The following is a 17,033-nucleotide window of genomic DNA, read 5'->3' on the forward strand; positions in this document are numbered from 1 at the left end:
GATTGTCTATGGGATTAAGGTCTGGAGACTGGCTAGGCCACTCCAGGACCTTAATGTGCTTCTTCTTGAGCCACTCCCTTTGTTGCCTTGGCCGTGTGTTTTGGGTCATTGTCATGCTGGAATACCCATCCCCGACCCATTTTCAATGCCCTGGCTGAGAGAAGGAGGTTCTCACCCAAGATTTGACGGTACATGGCCCCGTCCATCGTCCCTTTGATGCGGTGAAGTTGTCCTGTCCCCTTAGCAGAAAAATACCCCCAAAGCATAATGTTTCCACCTCCATGTTTGACGGTGGGGATGTTCTTGGGGTCATAGGTAGCATTCCTCCTCCAAACACGGCGAGTTGAGTTGATGCCAAAGAGCTCGATTTTGGTCTCATCTGACCACAACACTTTCACCCAGTTCTCCTCTGAATCATTCAGATGTTCATTGGCAAACTTCAGACGGGCCTGTATATGTGCTTTCTTGAGCAGGGGGACCTTGCGGGCGCTGCAGGATTTCGGTCCTTCACGGCGTAGTGTGTTACCAATTGTTTTCTTGGTGACTATGGTCCCAGCTGCCTTGAGATCATTGACAAGATCCTCCCGTGTAGTTCTGAGCTGATTGCTCACCGTTCTCATGATCATTGCAACTCCACAAGGTGAGTTCTTGCATGGAGCCCCAGGCCGAGGGAGATTGACAGCTCTTTTGTGTTTCTCCCATTTGCGAATAATCGCACCAGCTGTTATCACCTTCTCACCAAGCTGCTTGGCGATGGTCTTGTAGCCCATTCCAGCCTTGTGTAGGTCTACAATCTTGTCCCTGACATCCTTGGAGAGCTCTTTGGTCTTGGCCATGGTGGAGAGTTTGGAATGTGATTGATTGCTTCTGTGGACAGGTGTCTTTTATACAGGTAAAAAGATGAGATTAGGAGCACTCCCTTTAAGAGTGTGCTCCTAATCTCAGCTCGTTACCTGTATAAAAGACACCTGGGAGCCAGAAATCTTTCTGATTGAGAGGGGGTTAAATACTTATTTCCCTCATTAAAAAATGCAAATCAATTTATAACATTTTTAACATAAATATATATATATTTTTTAACCTTACCTTGGACATCAGCTTCAGGCCTCTCTCTATCCTGGGTGGGGGCTTCTCATCCAGGATGCCTGCCTCTAAGGGCGACACGATGGCATATATATATGTGTGTGTGTATGTATATATATATATATATATATATATATATATATATATATATATATATATATATATATATATATATATATATACATTTGCACAGATTTCTAAAAACCTGTTTTTGCTTTGTCATTCTGGGGTATTTGTAGATTAATAAGGAAAAATTGTAATTTAATCCATTTTAGAATAAGGCTTTAACAAAATGCGGAAGAAGTCTGACTACTTTCCGAATGTACTATATGTCCTCTCTGGACTTCTGTACTTAGCTCTTTCCATCTTCCTCTGTCTCCCTCCCTCTTTCTTGCACTCTTACTCTCTAACTCTTTCTTTCTCTCTCTTGCTTTTTTCTTTCTCTCTCGCTCGTTCTCTGGCTGGCTTTGAGAAGGGTGGTGTGAGATCTTCTCTGTCATGTCGTACAAGCATCTAACTTTCTAACTTCCTTTTCTTCTTTTGTGTTTTCTCTCCACTCTGTTCCCACCCCTCCTTCTCTCCTCCCTCCCCATTGTTCTCCACCGCCCTCCTCTTCCTCCAGGTGGTGAGCCAGCGTTTCCCCCAGAACAGTATAGGGGCGGTGGGCAGTGCCATGTTCCTGCGCTTCATCAACCCTGCCATCGTGTCGCCCTACGAGGCAGGCATCCTGGATGAGAAGCCCCCACCCAGGATAGAGAGAGGCCTGAAGCTGATGTCCAAGGTATGGGTTGGGTCTAAGGCACTGCATCGCAGTGCTAACTGTGCCACTAGATCCTGGTTCGAATCCAGGCTCTGTCGCAGCCGGCCGTGACCGGGAGACTCATGGGCGGCGCACAATTGGCCCAGCGTCGTCCAGGTTAGGGGAGGGAATGGCCGGCAGGGATGTAGCTCAGTTGATAGAGCATGGCGTTTGCAACGCCAGGGTTGTGGGTTCGATTCCCACGGGGGGCCAGTATAAAAATAATAATATATGTATTCACTAACTGTAAGTCGCTCTGGATAAGAGCGTCTGCTAAATGACTAAAATGTAAATGTAAAATGTGCTTCCATCTTCCTAAAATAAGCACCTAATGACAGTAGTGGCTTTGACCGAAAGAATTTATTTATTTTTATTTATGACCTTTTATTTTAATTAAGTTGCTCTCTGTTTTGTGTTTTTCTCTCTGTCCTCAGATCCTCCAGAGCATTGCCAACCACGTGTTGTTTACCAAAGAGGAGCACATGAGGCCTTTTAACGACTTTGTGAAAAGCAACTTTGATGCAGCCAGGCGGTAAGCTAGGTTAAAGATGACAAAGTTTAAGACAACCGGATACTAATACAACTCTTTGTCACAATGGGACCAGCTATGGTAGTTAGCAACGGTGCTGGTAGTTAGCAACAGCGCTGGTCCCAGATTTCTAACGACATCTTAACCTGTATATTTTCCAACCTAGGTGGTAAGAATTTTAATTTTAATACCAAAAAAGCGGATAAAAGCACACACTGCTCTATTAGTATCCTGAAAAGCAGGAACTGATCGGAGTCCCGACTTTCTGTTATGAAGCTGAGAATTACGTACCTGGTCTCATTTTCTAAAATGTTACAGATATTTGTAATCGATTTCCAGTTCTGACCATTCACTCTGTGATCCCTCTGTATTGTCCTATAGGTTCTTCTTGGACATAGCGTCTGACTCTCCTCCCAGTGACTCAGTCAACCACAGCCTGTCCTTCATCAGTGATGGCAATGTTCTGGCCCTCCACAGGCTGCTTTGGAACAACCAGGAGAGGATTGGACAGTACCTCTCCAGCAACAGGTCAGTAACACACACGCATACGATGTGTCACCAGTCATCATGTTATTATGTGCACTACCAGTATAGCCCTCTGAGTCTGACAGCGGTCTCTCTCTCCCCTCTCTCTTCCCATTCCATAGGGACCACAAGGCAGTGGGCAGGCGGCCATTTGACAAGATGGCCACCCTCCTGGCCTATCTAGGGCCCCCCGAGCACAAACCTGTGGCCGACACCCACTGGTCCAGCCTCAACCTCACCAGCTCCAAGTTTGAAGAGTTTATGACCAGGTAACTGTTCTCCTAGTGTAGAGTTAGTGTGTAAAATGTTCTAAGACATTAAGGATGCCAGCAGTTAGTGAGTGGAGTTGATTCAGAAGCATTCTGGTGTCCGTTTGTCCCTGATTTCTAGGCACCAGGTCCATGAGAAAGATGAGTTCAAAGCCCTGAAGACCCTCAACATCTTCTACCAGGCTGGCACCTCCAAGAATGGCAACCCTCTCTTCTACTACATTGCTCGCAGGTAAGACCTGGCCAAGGAGTGTATGTTGCTGTCTACATATATTATTAGTATTATAAACCAGCTTGAAAAACATATTAACTTTATCAACACTTAATGTCAGGGAAGCTTCCTCTGGAAGTTGACAGTCGTCTATATTGGGCCATCCGTTGGTAGGGAGCGGGTTGTGTCCCTTAAATTTTGAGCAGTGCTGACGGCCAAGCTGTAAAGAGAAGTTGGGGTCATGGGGAGGACCCAGGTAGGTCCATTCACTCAACTACAGAATGCTTTATGGGGCTACATATCATAGCCTCTTAGTTCCAGCTCAGCTGAAGAGGAGGGCTACCCTGTGCCTCCTTCCCAGGCTGCTGCACACTGTTCTGGGGGAGTCAGGACGGCTGGGCGAACCAGATTTAGAGTTACCCTATACCTCTGTCTTTAAGGTGTGTGGTAGGAAGGGAGTATAGTGGAGGGAATTCTTAAAATAGTGGACAGAGGGTCAGTTTCTGACCGAACAGTCAATGAGGTGTGACAATTTCAATACCCAGAGGAGAATAGTTTGGTTTCATTTCGTTATGATAACTTTCAACTATTTTAAAGACCTTATAAAGAGCAAAGGTGTTTGTGTGCATGCACGTAAGGGGCTTAAGTACTTGCAAGCCCTCCTAAATAACACCCAAACCAAGCTGATGCCAAGGTGTAAAGATTAGTTATCTCAGACACTGACTCATCCAAACCACACGTACAGTAAATGCATTCTGAATGTTTTCCTTTTCGGTCTTTATATCATAGAAACCATAAAACGCAGCAGCATCTGTCAACATAACGGACAAGCAGTATAGACTACATGGAGTAGAGCATTCATGTTTCCACATCGATAGAGTATTATTAGTCATGTATGTGTATACATTTGCCTAGATATTATTTGTATGCGAGTTTGAAAGATCTAGCCATACAGCACAACTACACTCTGTAGATGGTTGGCAAATTGTTGAAAGGTGAGAGAGAATACACATTATATATTTTTTTTAGGCAGTAACAGTCGAACATTGTTCTTTAAAACAAAACTTTCTGGGTCAAACGTACGTAGGGTTAGCACTCTCCAAAATCCATCAAGACTTGGCTCTAGTCTCTTTAGAAGGCTTTGAAGGCAGTCACCGTGACTAAAAGGTTCAAGGCGACTACAGAATACAGGATCTGTGTGTGGAGTCCGTGGCCTCTGCTCCGCGTGCTTTTTGTGTTGGGCTTCTTTGTGGCGGAGCGCGGGTGCCCCGTTGTGCTTGTGCGTGTGACGAGGCCGTGCGAGGGGGTGGAGGTGAACACGAACAGTGTCTGGTCCCCCGAGCCATTGGCCACCCCCCTGTCTCCATGCATCCCAGGTTCCAATAACGCAGACTTAGCCAGGTACCCAGAAGTGGCGACTGCAGCCCTAGCCGGTGGGAGGCCTCCACGGCCCAGCTCTCTGGCATCAGCCCCCAGCGGAGGCTCTGTGTAGGATGCAAAGTGCCACTCCTCTCCTGGAGTTGCCAGATGGGCTTGCCCACAGGTTGGCCTAGTGTAGCAGGGGCAGCCCAATACGGCAGCGCGGGTATGTTCGGCCCAGAGCAAGAGCCGTGTGATGTTGTCCTCCTCCTCACAAGCCCAAGGGTTATCCCCAAGAGTCAACAACTCGAGCCCCTCCAACCGGTCAAACACCCCCTCCGGCACCCAGGAGAAGCGATTAGCTTGCAGGTAGAACCTCCTCAGCCTGGGCAGCCGGTCCAACGACCCCAGGAGGATCTGAACCAGGTAGTTGTGGGACAAATCCACAATCTCCAGATTATGAGGCATGTTGGTGGGCACGGTCCAGAACCGGTTGTGACTCAGGTTGAGGGTGTGTAGGCTGGGCAGGGTGTTGTTGATGAAGACCACCCTCTCCAGCTCGTTGGCTGACAGGTCCAGGACCCGCAGGTTCCAGTGGTAGGCCGTGTCGTTCTTGTCTAGGGCTCGGAGCTGGTTGCCGGCGGCCCGGATGTCCCACAGGGCCCTGGGCAGGCCGGAGGGGATGCGACCCAGGAGGTTATAGGACAGGTCCAGGGTACGCAGGTGGGCGTAGTGGCTGAGCTGGCCCTCCAGACCACGAAGGCTGTCGGGAGAGAGGGGGGAGGTCAGATGTTAGTTTTGATTCTATTTGACACAACACTAAAGACGAGAAAATACAGAAAACATCCTGCGGAAGGGGATAAATAAAAGATCCCTGTGGAATTGTTAGTTTAAATCAAACCACATACTGACCAAACATGAATTGCTAGAGTTTCATCAATTGAATGTAATTATTAGGATCCCCTCCCTGCTGATTCTGTCTGGCTATTAGTCATGTTGCTGCTCAATCTCAGAACCCAGACGTTCAGAGCTAGGATCCAACCTAACGAGGATGAGAAGGAAGAGGATGATGAAGAGGAAGAAGTTGTCTTCCTACCTGTTGTGTGAGAGGTTAAGGAAGCGGATGTTGTGCTGCAGGCCTGGGGGCAGCTGTGAGAGGTGCCGTGAAGAGCAGTCCACAACACGGTGGCCCCGGCTACAGGAGCACACAGAGGGGCAGATGGACAGGACCAGCCCCCCCAGCACCCCTGACAGGAGCAGCAAGAGGAGGCAGGCCAGCGGGGCGCGGGGGAGCATGGTGAGGGCTCTGAGAGAGGGAGAGCGATGACACAGTGAGAGGAGACACTGGACTGTACCCAAGGACATAGAATCTGCAACACTTCTTTGCTCCCACGATTTATATAGACTCACAAATGGAAGGGCACAGTTTTGATCCTGTATGGATCTTCGTCAAAACCATCACTCATTCACACACATCTGTAGAATAATAATAATACTGGCAGTTAAATTCGCTACCGACCCCATTAGCATTTAAATATTGATTAGCAATAGCTCACTTAAATCCAATCCTTGCTAGCTTTTCCAAGCGCCAATTACCAGGAGCTTTAAGGGATACTTCGGGATTTTGGCAGTGAGGCCCTTTATCTACTTCCCTAGAGTCTAGGGCTTACCCCATTTTGTCGACTGGTCAATTGTTTGGTCAATAGGCTGTTGGTCGACCAAGATCTTTTTTGTCGAGCAGTGGCAAATATACTTAAAAAGAATATGTCACACGAGACAATTGTCTGATTCACGCCTGTCTCAGTGGACTAATCCATTGCGGAGGCACACCAGTATCACCAGTAGTACATTTACCGTTAATTCCCATAATTTCTCATCTACAATGTTTGTTTGGATACGGTAATTTCTGTTAATGCATTCAATATATTACTATTACAGTCTTCGCGTTGTTATTGTAGGAGTGGACATGTTGTTTGCAGAGCGCCCAACCTGGGCTACAAGTTTGGGTTTATTTCATTCCATTTACGAGTTGTCAATGTTTGGAGTGGTCCTGTCAATGTTGAGTAAGGACACGCACCTGATTATGCATAGAAGTAGGCCTAGGCTACCTGGCCTGCGCGCAAATGTAGGCTAAATGTGCCCATTTGGGGGATCTGATACTATTTCTGATTGTCATCACTGTGTAGCTTTTCAAAGTAATTTTTTCTTCACATCAAACAGTGAGTAAACGTAGTCTATTTTTACATCCATTGAGAATGACAATAGTTCCTCAATGTAGCCTATTTGAAAAATCTTACCACCTTTCGATAACCACTCAGCATGAAAGGGGAAAAAGATGTCATGCTCTGGTCCGGTGGAAACGTCATAAAATAGGCCTGCCTGATTACTTCTTATCCCTTGCGCAAATAGCACAGGCCGGACCAAGTTAATAGTTGATACAATGTTTCAAGTTCCTTGCAGACAGGCCCATGCATAGCCAATGTGATTGCAGGCTGCAATGTTTTTATTTGTTGGCTTTATGTAGGTTATTTTTACATATTGGCAATGGCAATAGAAGTTACTTTTAGATTTGTATCATTTTCATTTAGAAAGTATTTTGATTAACCATATGACATTGATTTTGAAATATGAAGACTTTATTATAAATTAAATGAAACTGTTCCACGTAAATGTGCATATGAAAATCATAACTGGCACGCAGATCAGTAGAAATGGTAAGATAACTTAGCACTTCAAATGGAAAAGGGTGTCGACCGCTGGTGTAGCCTGGCAACTTCAGGAGCATAACGGCAGAATCTGTGAAGGCCAGCAGCAGGAGGAGGTGGTTCAGGATCAGGTTTTTGTCTTCTGGTTATGCTATATTGATCTCTGGTTCCATCTTTAGTAATTTGTGTCTTAATTTTAAATTGCAGTGCTTAGAGCATCAGACTAGCTCAGTAGCCTACATATACAGTGGGGAGAACAAGTATTTGATACACTGCCGATTTTGCAGGTTTTCCTACTTCAAAGCATGTAGAGGTCTGTAATTTTTATCATAGGTACACTTCAACTGTGAGAGACGGAATCTAAAACAAAAATCCAGAAAATCACATTGTATGATTTTTAAGTAATTAATTTGCATTTTATTGCATGACATAAGTATTTGATCTCCTACCAACCAGTAAGAATTCCGGCTCTCACAGACCTGTTAGTTTTTCTTTAAGAAGCCCTCCTGTTCTCCACTCATTACCTGTATTAACTGCACCTGTTTGAACTCATTACCTGTATAAAAGACACCTGTCCACACACTCAATCAAACAGACTCCATCCTCTCCACAATGGCCAAGACCAGAGAGCTGTGTCAGGGATAAAATTGTAGACCTGCACAAGGCTGGGATGGGCTACAGGACAATAGGCAAGCAGCTTGGTGAAAAGGCAACAACTGTTGGCGCAATTATTCGAAAATGGAAGAAGTTCAAGATGACGGTCAATCACCCTCGGTCTGGGGCTCCGTGCAAGATCTCACCTTGTGGGGCATCAATGATCATGAGGAAGGTGAGGGATCAGCCCAGAACTACACGGCAGGACCTGGTCAATGACCTGAAGAGAGCTGGGACCACAGTCTCAAAGAAAACCATTAGTAACACACTACACCGTCATGGATTAAAATCCTGCAGCGCACGCAAGGTCCCCCTGCTCAAGCCAGCGCATGTCCAGGCCCGTCTGAAGTTTGCCAATGACCATCTGGATGATCCAGAGGAGGAATGGGAGAAGGTCATGTGGTCTGATGAGACAAAAATAGAGCTTTTTGGTCTAAACTCCACTCGCCTTGTTTGGAGGAAGAAGGATGAGTACAACCCCAAGAACACCATCCCAACATGAAGCATAGAGGTGGAAACATCATTCTTTGGGGATGCTTTTCTGCAAAGGGGACAGGACGACTGCACCGTATTGAGGGGAGGATGGATGGGGCCATGTATCGCGAGATCTTGGCCAACAACCTCCTTCCCTCAGTAAGAGCATTGAAGATGGGTCGTGGCTGGGTCTTCCAGCATGACAACGACCCAAAACACACAGCCAGGGCAACTAAGGAGTGGCTCCGTAAGAAGCATCTCAAGCTCCGTAAGAAGCATCTCAAGGTCCTGCAGTGGCCTAGCCAGTTTCCAGACCTGAACCCAATAGAAAATCTTTGGAGGGAGCTGAAAGTCCGTATTGACCAGCGACAGCCCCGAAACCTGAAGGATCTGGAGAAGGTCTGTATGGAGGAGTGGGCCAAAATCCCTGCTGCAGTGTGTGCAAACCTGGTCAAGACCTACAGGAAACGTATGATCTCTGTAATTGCAAACAAAGGTTTCTGTACCAAATATAAAGTTCTGCTTTTCTGATCTATCAAATACTTATGTCATGCAATAAAATGCAAATGAATTACTTAAAAATCATACAATGTGATTTTCTGGATTTTTTATTTGATTTTTTTAGATTCAGTCTCACAGTTGAAGTGTAACTATGATAAAAATTACAGACCTCTACATGCTTTGTAAGTAGGAAAATCGGCAGTGTATCAAATACTTGTTCTCTCCAGTGTAGTTGATTTTATTAAAACATAGGGTGTGTCTATATATGGAAAAATACAAGTTTAAAAGTTATGACCAATTGATTGGTCTACAGAACAGACAACTCTCGGTTGACCAATACATTTTTTTGTCGGGGACAGCCTTACTAAAGTCAGATGAACAAGTGGATACCATTTTTATATCTCTGTGTCCAGTATGAAGGAAGTTAGAGGTAGTTTCGACAGCCAATGCTATCTAGCAATAGCGCAATGACAGGATGTCTATGGGTATCTGCTGGCATGCTAGTATTCCAACATAGATTGCTAGACAACGGCAGTTGGTGGAGTATTAGCTACAGTATCACCCTTATTCATAACCTGCCTAGTTTCCCCCCAATGGAATCTCTGTAGAATTGATTTAAGACCTTGTCTGGAGCTGCTGCTGTTTTGCGATAGCCTTTGATGCATAGCAACAGCCTCCCAGATGGGAGAGAGGCAGTATTCAACACAAGGACACCGCAGTAAAACACTCCACACTGTGGTTCTGCTGCCCACAGAACAATCTGTCAGAACAGGTGCCATCCAGCCTGTTAGAAAGTCATGACTGGGAACCAGCTGGGTGGATTGGGCCTTACTAAACCCAGAGCCCTCTCCTCTCTCATATCACTCTCCTCTCAATAGTTTCCATTCACGTCATTGACACCCATCTGACATTTGTAAGAGTATAACATTGTAACGCCAGGCTATATGCTAACTGTCCTGGTTGAGTGTCAGACTGATAGACCTAATAGCTTTGATGCAGTTTACAAGGGCCGGCAAGCTTGAAGCCTTGCCAGCGGGTAGGAGCTCGGAAATACTGCAGTGAGAGCCGGCTGAATTCATTTAGGGTGGCACACACGCACTCTCTTTATCCCGTGCGCGCACACACACACACAAACGGTTGTGTTGTGTCCTGTCCTCTCTGCACCCTGTCTTCTGGCACAAATGACTGGGTATCTGGGGACAGCGTGTGTGTGTGTGGGGGGGGGGGGTATTAAGAAGAGCTTGCCAAACACATCAGTGTCGCAGGTTAATAGCGTTACATAGTAAGCTGAAAGCTCTAGAAACTTCTTCAGGTCATGGCATACTGCAAGTTAGTCTGAGGTTGCATTTAACCTGTATAACAACAGTTGCAATAGTAGCATACCAAATATCAAATACGTTTGAAATTACATCAGAATTACAGAAATATGTTGCTTTGACTATAGAAATATTGCCCAAAAAATTAATGTTAGAATATTGGAGGCCGTGTGTACATCTTTTACATTTACATTTACATTTTAGTTCTTCCATGTGTCCGTTAATTGTGTTAAGTTGTGTAACACAATTGTGTCAATCGGTGTATAAGTGCTTTCAAAACAACATCAAGTCATTTCCTCAAAGGAGCCGATCGGAATTTGCTCCATAAATAAGCTGCAATATCTAATGGAGATGGAGTAGGTCTCTAATGAGAAGCAATAGACTGACATCGACAAATCACCCCGCTGCAGTCCACTGAGCTAATGTGGTACAGAATCAGATACATCACTGCTCTGTGAAGCACTGTGTGTGTCCAGTCATGTGCGCATGTCTTAGCATGTACACCTGTCTCTCCTACCGTTTTCTCTCCATGCCATTAGTCACTCACCTGATCCTCTGTCGCTTCAGTCTGTCATCTCTAGTCGCTCTTTTCTTCCCCTCTCCTTCCCTCGGCCAGCCCTCTCACTCGCTCCCCCCTCCCCAGAGTGGAGAGAGTGATGGTCAAATATGGGGGGTGTTAGTTGTCATTATTGTTGCATCTTTTCTATTTTCTCTCTTTTGGGGTCTTTTTCCTTTCGTTCACTGTCTTCCTCACTCGCACTCTCGCTTTCTTTTTTCTCCCTTGCTTTTCTTCCTTCTCTGGTTAAGGTGGACCTCGCTTCCCTACTCCCTATCTCCCCCCTCTCTCTCACTCTCTCACTCTCTCTAGTGCTGTGTTTGCGCTGGCCAGTGGTGGGCAGGCTCTCTCGTTCTGTCTCAAAACCCTCTTCTGGGTTTTGGCGTCCTCCTGGCATGCCAGAGCAGGGTGCCCTCGATAGCGCCAGTCAGCCTCCACCGCTCCTCAGCAGGCTCCTGATGCAGCACTGTGCTCAAGGAAAGAGCAGTCTGAAAGGGAGAGAGAGGAGGAGGAGCAAGGGGGGAGGGAGAGAGGATTGCAGCACAGTGCTGGCCCTCTCTGCTGCTGATAAGGTGGGGGTGGGGGGGGGGGTGGCTGTGGTGACTTCCCCTCGCTCTCTTTTTCATACACATAACAGTGCATTCGGAAAGTATTCAGACCTCTTGACCTTTTCCACATTTTGTTACGTTACAGCCTTATTCTAAAATGGATTGAATTGTTTCCCCCCCCCTCATCAATCTACACACGATACCCTTTTAATGACAAAGCAAAAACAGGTTTTTATAAACCCCCCCCCAAAAAAAAACAAAAAAAACAACAACAACACGGAAATATTACATTTACATTAAGATTCAGACCCTTTACTCAGTACTTTGTTGAAGCACCTTTGGCGGCGATTACAGCCTTGAGTCTTTTTGGGAATGACGCTACAAGCTTGGCACACCTGTATTTGGGGAGTTTCTCCCATTCTTCTCTGCAGATCCTCTCAAGCTCTGTCAGGGTGGATGGGGAGTGTTGCTGCATAGCTATTTTCAGGTCTCTCCAGAGATGTTCGATTGGGTTCAAGTCCGGGCTCTGGCTGGGCCACTCAAGGACATTCAGAGACTTGTCCCGAAACCACTCCTGCGTTGTCTTGGCTGTGTGCTTAGAGTCGTTGTCCTGTTGGAAGGTAAACCTTCGCCCAGTCTGAGGTCCTGAGCGCTCTGGAGCAGGTTTTCATCAAGGATCTCTCTGTACTTTGCTCCGTTCATCTTTTCCTCGATCCTGACTAGTCTCCCAGTCTCTGCCGCTGAAAAACATCCCCACAGCATGATGCTGCCACCCCCATGCTTCACCGTAGGGATGGTGCCAGGTTTCCTCCAGACGTGACGCTTGGCATTCAGGCCAAAGAGTTCAATCTTGGTTTCATCAGACCAGAGAATCTTGTTTCTTATGGTCTGAGAGTCCTTTAGGTGCCTTTGGCAAACTCCAAGCGGGCTGTCATGTGCCTTTTACTGAGGAGTGGCTTCCGTCTGGCCACTCTACCATAAAGGCCTGATTGGTGGAGTGCTGCAGAGATGGTTGTCCTTCTGGAAGGTTCTCCCATCTCCACAGAAAAACTCTGGAGATCTGTCAGTCACCTCCCTGGCCAAGGCCATTCTTCCCTGATTGCTCAATTTTGGCCAGCTCTAGGAAGAGTCTTGGTGGTTCCAAACTTCTTCTATTTAAGAATGATGGAGGCCACTGTGTTCTTGGGGACCTTCAATGCTGCAGAAATGTTTTTTGTACCCTTCCCCAGATCTGTGCCTTAACACAATCCTGTCTCGGAGCTCTACGAACAATTCCTTTGACCTCATAGCTTGGTTTTTGCTGTGACATGCACTGTCAACTGTGGGACCTTATATAGACAGGTGTGTGCCTTTCCAAATCATGTCTAATCAATTTAATCTATCACAAGTGGAGTCCAATCAAGTTGTAGAAACATCTCAAGGATGATCAATGGAAACAGGATGCACCTGAGCTCAATTTCGAGTCTCATTTTAAAGGGTCTGAATACTTACGTAAATAAGGTATTTCTGTTTTTCTATTTTAATACATTTGCTAAACAATTCTAAAAACCTGTTTTCGCTTTGTCATTATGGGGTATTGTGTGGAGATTGATGAGGGAAAAACTAATTTAATCAATTTTAGAATAAGGCTGTAACGTAACAAAATGTGGAAAAAGTCAAGGGATCTGAATACTTTCCGAATGCGCTGTACTTAAACAAACATGCTAACTCATTCTAACGTGGGCTGTTCACTGAACGTTAGCGCCTCTCGTGTTCCACTTTCACATGTCCTCGTAGTTATGTTCCGTTTCCCCTTCCCTCCCATTACACACACACACACACAGTTCCCCTGAAATCCCTGTAGTACTGTACTGATACAACAGGCCTGCGGCTGCTGCTATCTGGCAGGGTGACATTGTTCTGGCTGAATGCGTATGGATGCATAACACACACTGTCCCCTGACAGCAGAGCTACAGCGCATTCAGAAAGTATTCAGACTCCTTGACTTTCTCCACATTTTGTTACGTTACATCTTATTCTAAAATGGATTAAATTGTATTTTTTCCTCATCAATCTACACACAATACCCCATAATAACAAAGCAAAAAAACGTTTTTAGAAATGTTTGCACATTTATATAAAAAGACCCTTTACTCAGTACTTTGTTGAAGCACCTTTGGCAGCGATTACAGCCTCGAGTCTTCTTGGTGTGTCGCTACAAGCTTGGCTCATCTGTATTTGGGGAGTTTCTCACTTCTCTGCAGATTCTCTCAAGCTCTGTCAGGTTGGATGGGGAGCGTCGCTGAACGGCTATATTCAGGTTTCTCCAGAGACTCTTCGATCGGGTTCAAGTCCGGGCTCTGGCTGGGCCACTCAAGGACATTCAGAGACTTGTCCCGAAGCAACTCCTGCATTGTCTTGGCTGTGTGCTTAGGGTCATTGTCCTATTTTAGAATAAGGTTGTTACATAACAAAAAGTGAAAGGGTCTGAATACTTTCAGAATGCACTGTATCTCACATCACATGTGGCACCTGCAACAGCTGGCTGCCTCCACCACCCTCAGCAGAAAATTAGCACTGTTTTGGTATTAACGGTACTGTTTTTGTCTCAACGTCCTCCATTTCGGCTGCCTGCAGGAGGCACCCTGGCAGTCTGTAATAAGAACAGCTTGTTTTTGCGAATGTGCTGAGCCATGAATAGGTGTTCTGTGACTAGTGGCTCTGTTTTACAGCCAATGTTGCTGCGGCCATATTAATAAAATCCTAGTTTTTATTGGGTCTGTATTGCTGTCATTCGATTACTTGAGATTTTGAGTGAGGTGATGGGCGGGTGCCACTGGAGATTTAGATTGTAATTATGTTTTTAAAACAGCACCTCATGTATTAACTTATGTGCCCACATGCCTATACCCTGTTTGGTTCTGGAGGACCTCTCGCTCTCTCTCGCCCTCTCTCTCAAAAGGAGTCATTCCTTCATAGTTTGGCAGATTGTGTCTGGCCAATGAAACAGTCCTCTCTGTCGCAGGTTTGGGCCTTCTCTCATGGAAATACACACACTAAGCATAACATCATGCTTATTGTTCAAGGCATTCCAAACTTAGCATCACAGAACTGCTCTGTTCTGCAACTAGCCGTAAGCAAGCAGTGAATTTTTCATTCTGCACTTCTGCCCTGCTACTGCTGACAACATCATTCAGCGACTAGCCAGCATGAATTGCTGGCAGCAGTCACCATTCACAATTCTCCAGAAAAAATTTCAGCAAATGAAACCCAGTAAGAAAGACCCTCCATAGTGCAGTGCTTGGTGCTAGCATGGCAACACCAGACCACGCAAAGTGTGAAACTCTGATGTGTTAGTTCCGGGTGTTCAACCAGTAAGCTGTGAGAGTCTGTGATGCCAAACTAATGTGTGCTATTCACCTCAGATCATTAGATGGGATCACTGAAAATGACTGTAATATCTGATTGCTATAATTCTGTCATGTTGAAAGCTTTGTTAACAAGTTGAAGGATCATTAGATCATTTGTTTTGGTTCTGTCCATTTGTAGCTTGTTTTTGGACACAGGTCCAGGAATGGCTAAAGGATTGCAATATTTACCTGGAACTAACCTTGCAGATAGCATTACTGGGTGATCTGAAAAGTCATAGTCAATCAATCAATAATATAATAATACTTTTAGCAAAAATGTTTATTTTTAATTCACAATCTGTAGAAGCAATGAGAATAGAAAGGTTCAGAACTTTTGTAAAACATCACAGTACGGTTGAAATATATATGGCAAATAGAAATCCTATATGGATGGTGTTAAGTGATAGATGGGAGGTATTGAATAGAGTTGAAGGATGGGACTAATAACAAATAACAACAAATAATAACAAAGATAGCTAGTGATGTAAGCATACTGTGTCCATGGTAAGTATATAGGTTGTATGTTGGGAGCTTTTGGGAAAGAGCACAGTTAGAAAGATATGGCATTTAGAAGCAAACCGGATGGACATCATGAAAATGATCGGAGAGGTTGAGAGTAGAAGAAGTTCAGGAGCAAAAAAATAAATAAATAAATATATATATATATATAGATATAGAGTTGTTGTAGAATTAACTCTGTCCATAAGGTGTAGATAGTAAGTATGGACCGGAAGTAGAGGCCTGGGCGTTGTTGTTCGCTAATTTACTCCAAGTAGGGAAAGGATGGTGGGGTTGAAAAGTAATAAAGGGGAATATATATATAAAAAATTTAAAAAAACATGGGGGATTGGAAGTGATGCAGACAATTACATTGATAGAAGATGCAATCTATCTGCAATATTAAGCTGATCCATCCCCCCCAGAGAAAAAAAAAAAAAAAAAAAACAAGTTGAAGGATCAAGATAATTTCATACACAAACCACAAGTGTTTTGTACGAGGGAAAAGGTGTTTTCACAAAAGGTTTCCCACCTTGCAACCTACTTGAGTGTGAAAACCAACTGTAGTCACAGCACATGCAATTGTTTTAGAGTGATAAGGACAGAGAAAAGTAATATTTATAGTCATATTAAAAGTCATACTTTTACAATAGATTGTCAAGATAGTAGAAAGAATAGACCTTTGTTGAGACGAACAAGGCATGGATTCTGTTTGTGTTGCAAACTGAACAGACCGATGGTGGGGAAGGTTCACCCCCGACAGGACTGATATGACAGACTGAGTTGGTGGTTTGAAATCTACTTCAGACCTGGAACTGCAGATGTGAAAAGAGTAAGAGTGAAACAGGACTGAAAATAGTCTCAAGTTTAGCTACTTCTCATGCTGTTTCCTCTCTCTCTTCCTCTTCCTCTCTCACTTTTCTTGCATATCTGCCGCAGTATCAGCACAGGGATTTCTGCAATCATTCTTCAATAGAAACATTTCCCCTTTTAGTACTCAGCTGGAGAATGTGTCTGGAAGAAGCTGTGAATTAGAGTAGTAGGAGGGTGGTGAGAGGGAAGGGAAGGCGGACATGGTTTTGGATTTATGATAGCTGTATCTTTCAGGCGACGCTCTTTATTGGGAGGGATAAAGCAGGTGCCGTGGCTGGCATCTGGGCGGCAGGGGCGGGTGGAGTGGGGGACAGTGGCTTGTGGTGTAGGCGGATGATGCTTTCTCCTCAATCACCACCCAGCAGAATTAATTATAGCCTGGCGTTAACCAATGAGCCTGTAGTCTGCCTAACTGTATGAGGCTAATGTAGTACACAAATTCACACCAGTATTTACCATCAGTGGATTTATTGCATAAATACATGATTGATGAACAATGAGCATTTCACAACTCTCATTTGTTGACAGTTAAGAATGTGTAGATGGAAATGATTGTGTGTGGGTGTGGTTGTTGCTTTCCATCTCCCATCTTATTGTTTTGTGGTTTCTGTTCAGATGAGGGATTGAGGCACTATTTGTGGGTCTGACATTTCCCTCTTTCTGTGTCTGTGGCCTGTCCACTCGCTCTACTGTTAGTGTACTGCTGCACAGCTCTGAAATACACTGGGAGCGACTGCAACACT

At 45.0% G+C, this 17,033-nt stretch overlaps 2 protein-coding genes across 2 annotated transcripts in view; one reads left to right on the forward strand and one right to left on the reverse strand.

Annotated features, from left to right (window-relative positions):
- LOC121567742 (neurofibromin-like) overlaps nucleotides 1–17,033 on the forward strand; it is a 97,331-nt gene that overhangs the window by 38,390 nt on the left and 41,908 nt on the right. Inside the window, exons 30-34 of the mRNA XM_045218749.1 lie at nucleotides 1,706–1,864; nucleotides 2,317–2,414; nucleotides 2,793–2,939; nucleotides 3,059–3,205; nucleotides 3,327–3,437. Of these exons, the coding sequence (XP_045074684.1) occupies nucleotides 1,706–1,864; nucleotides 2,317–2,414; nucleotides 2,793–2,939; nucleotides 3,059–3,205; nucleotides 3,327–3,437 (662 nt within the window). The remainder of the gene's footprint in view (nucleotides 1–1,705; nucleotides 1,865–2,316; nucleotides 2,415–2,792; nucleotides 2,940–3,058; nucleotides 3,206–3,326; nucleotides 3,438–17,033) is intronic.
- Nucleotides 4,188–11,433, reverse strand: LOC121567744 (oligodendrocyte-myelin glycoprotein). The gene is made up of 3 exons (XM_041877983.1): nucleotides 10,973–11,433; nucleotides 5,872–6,081; nucleotides 4,188–5,538 (listed from the first exon to the last, which is right to left on the reverse strand). Exons 2-3 carry the CDS (start codon nucleotides 6,069–6,071, stop codon nucleotides 4,548–4,550), a joined length of 1,191 nt encoding a protein of 396 aa, XP_041733917.1. The 5' UTR covers nucleotides 6,072–6,081; nucleotides 10,973–11,433; the 3' UTR covers nucleotides 4,188–4,547.

Source organism: Coregonus clupeaformis, chromosome 6 (genome assembly GCF_020615455.1).
Source record: "Coregonus clupeaformis isolate EN_2021a chromosome 6, ASM2061545v1, whole genome shotgun sequence".
In the NCBI taxonomy this organism is placed as follows: Eukaryota; Metazoa; Chordata; class Actinopteri; order Salmoniformes; family Salmonidae; genus Coregonus; species Coregonus clupeaformis.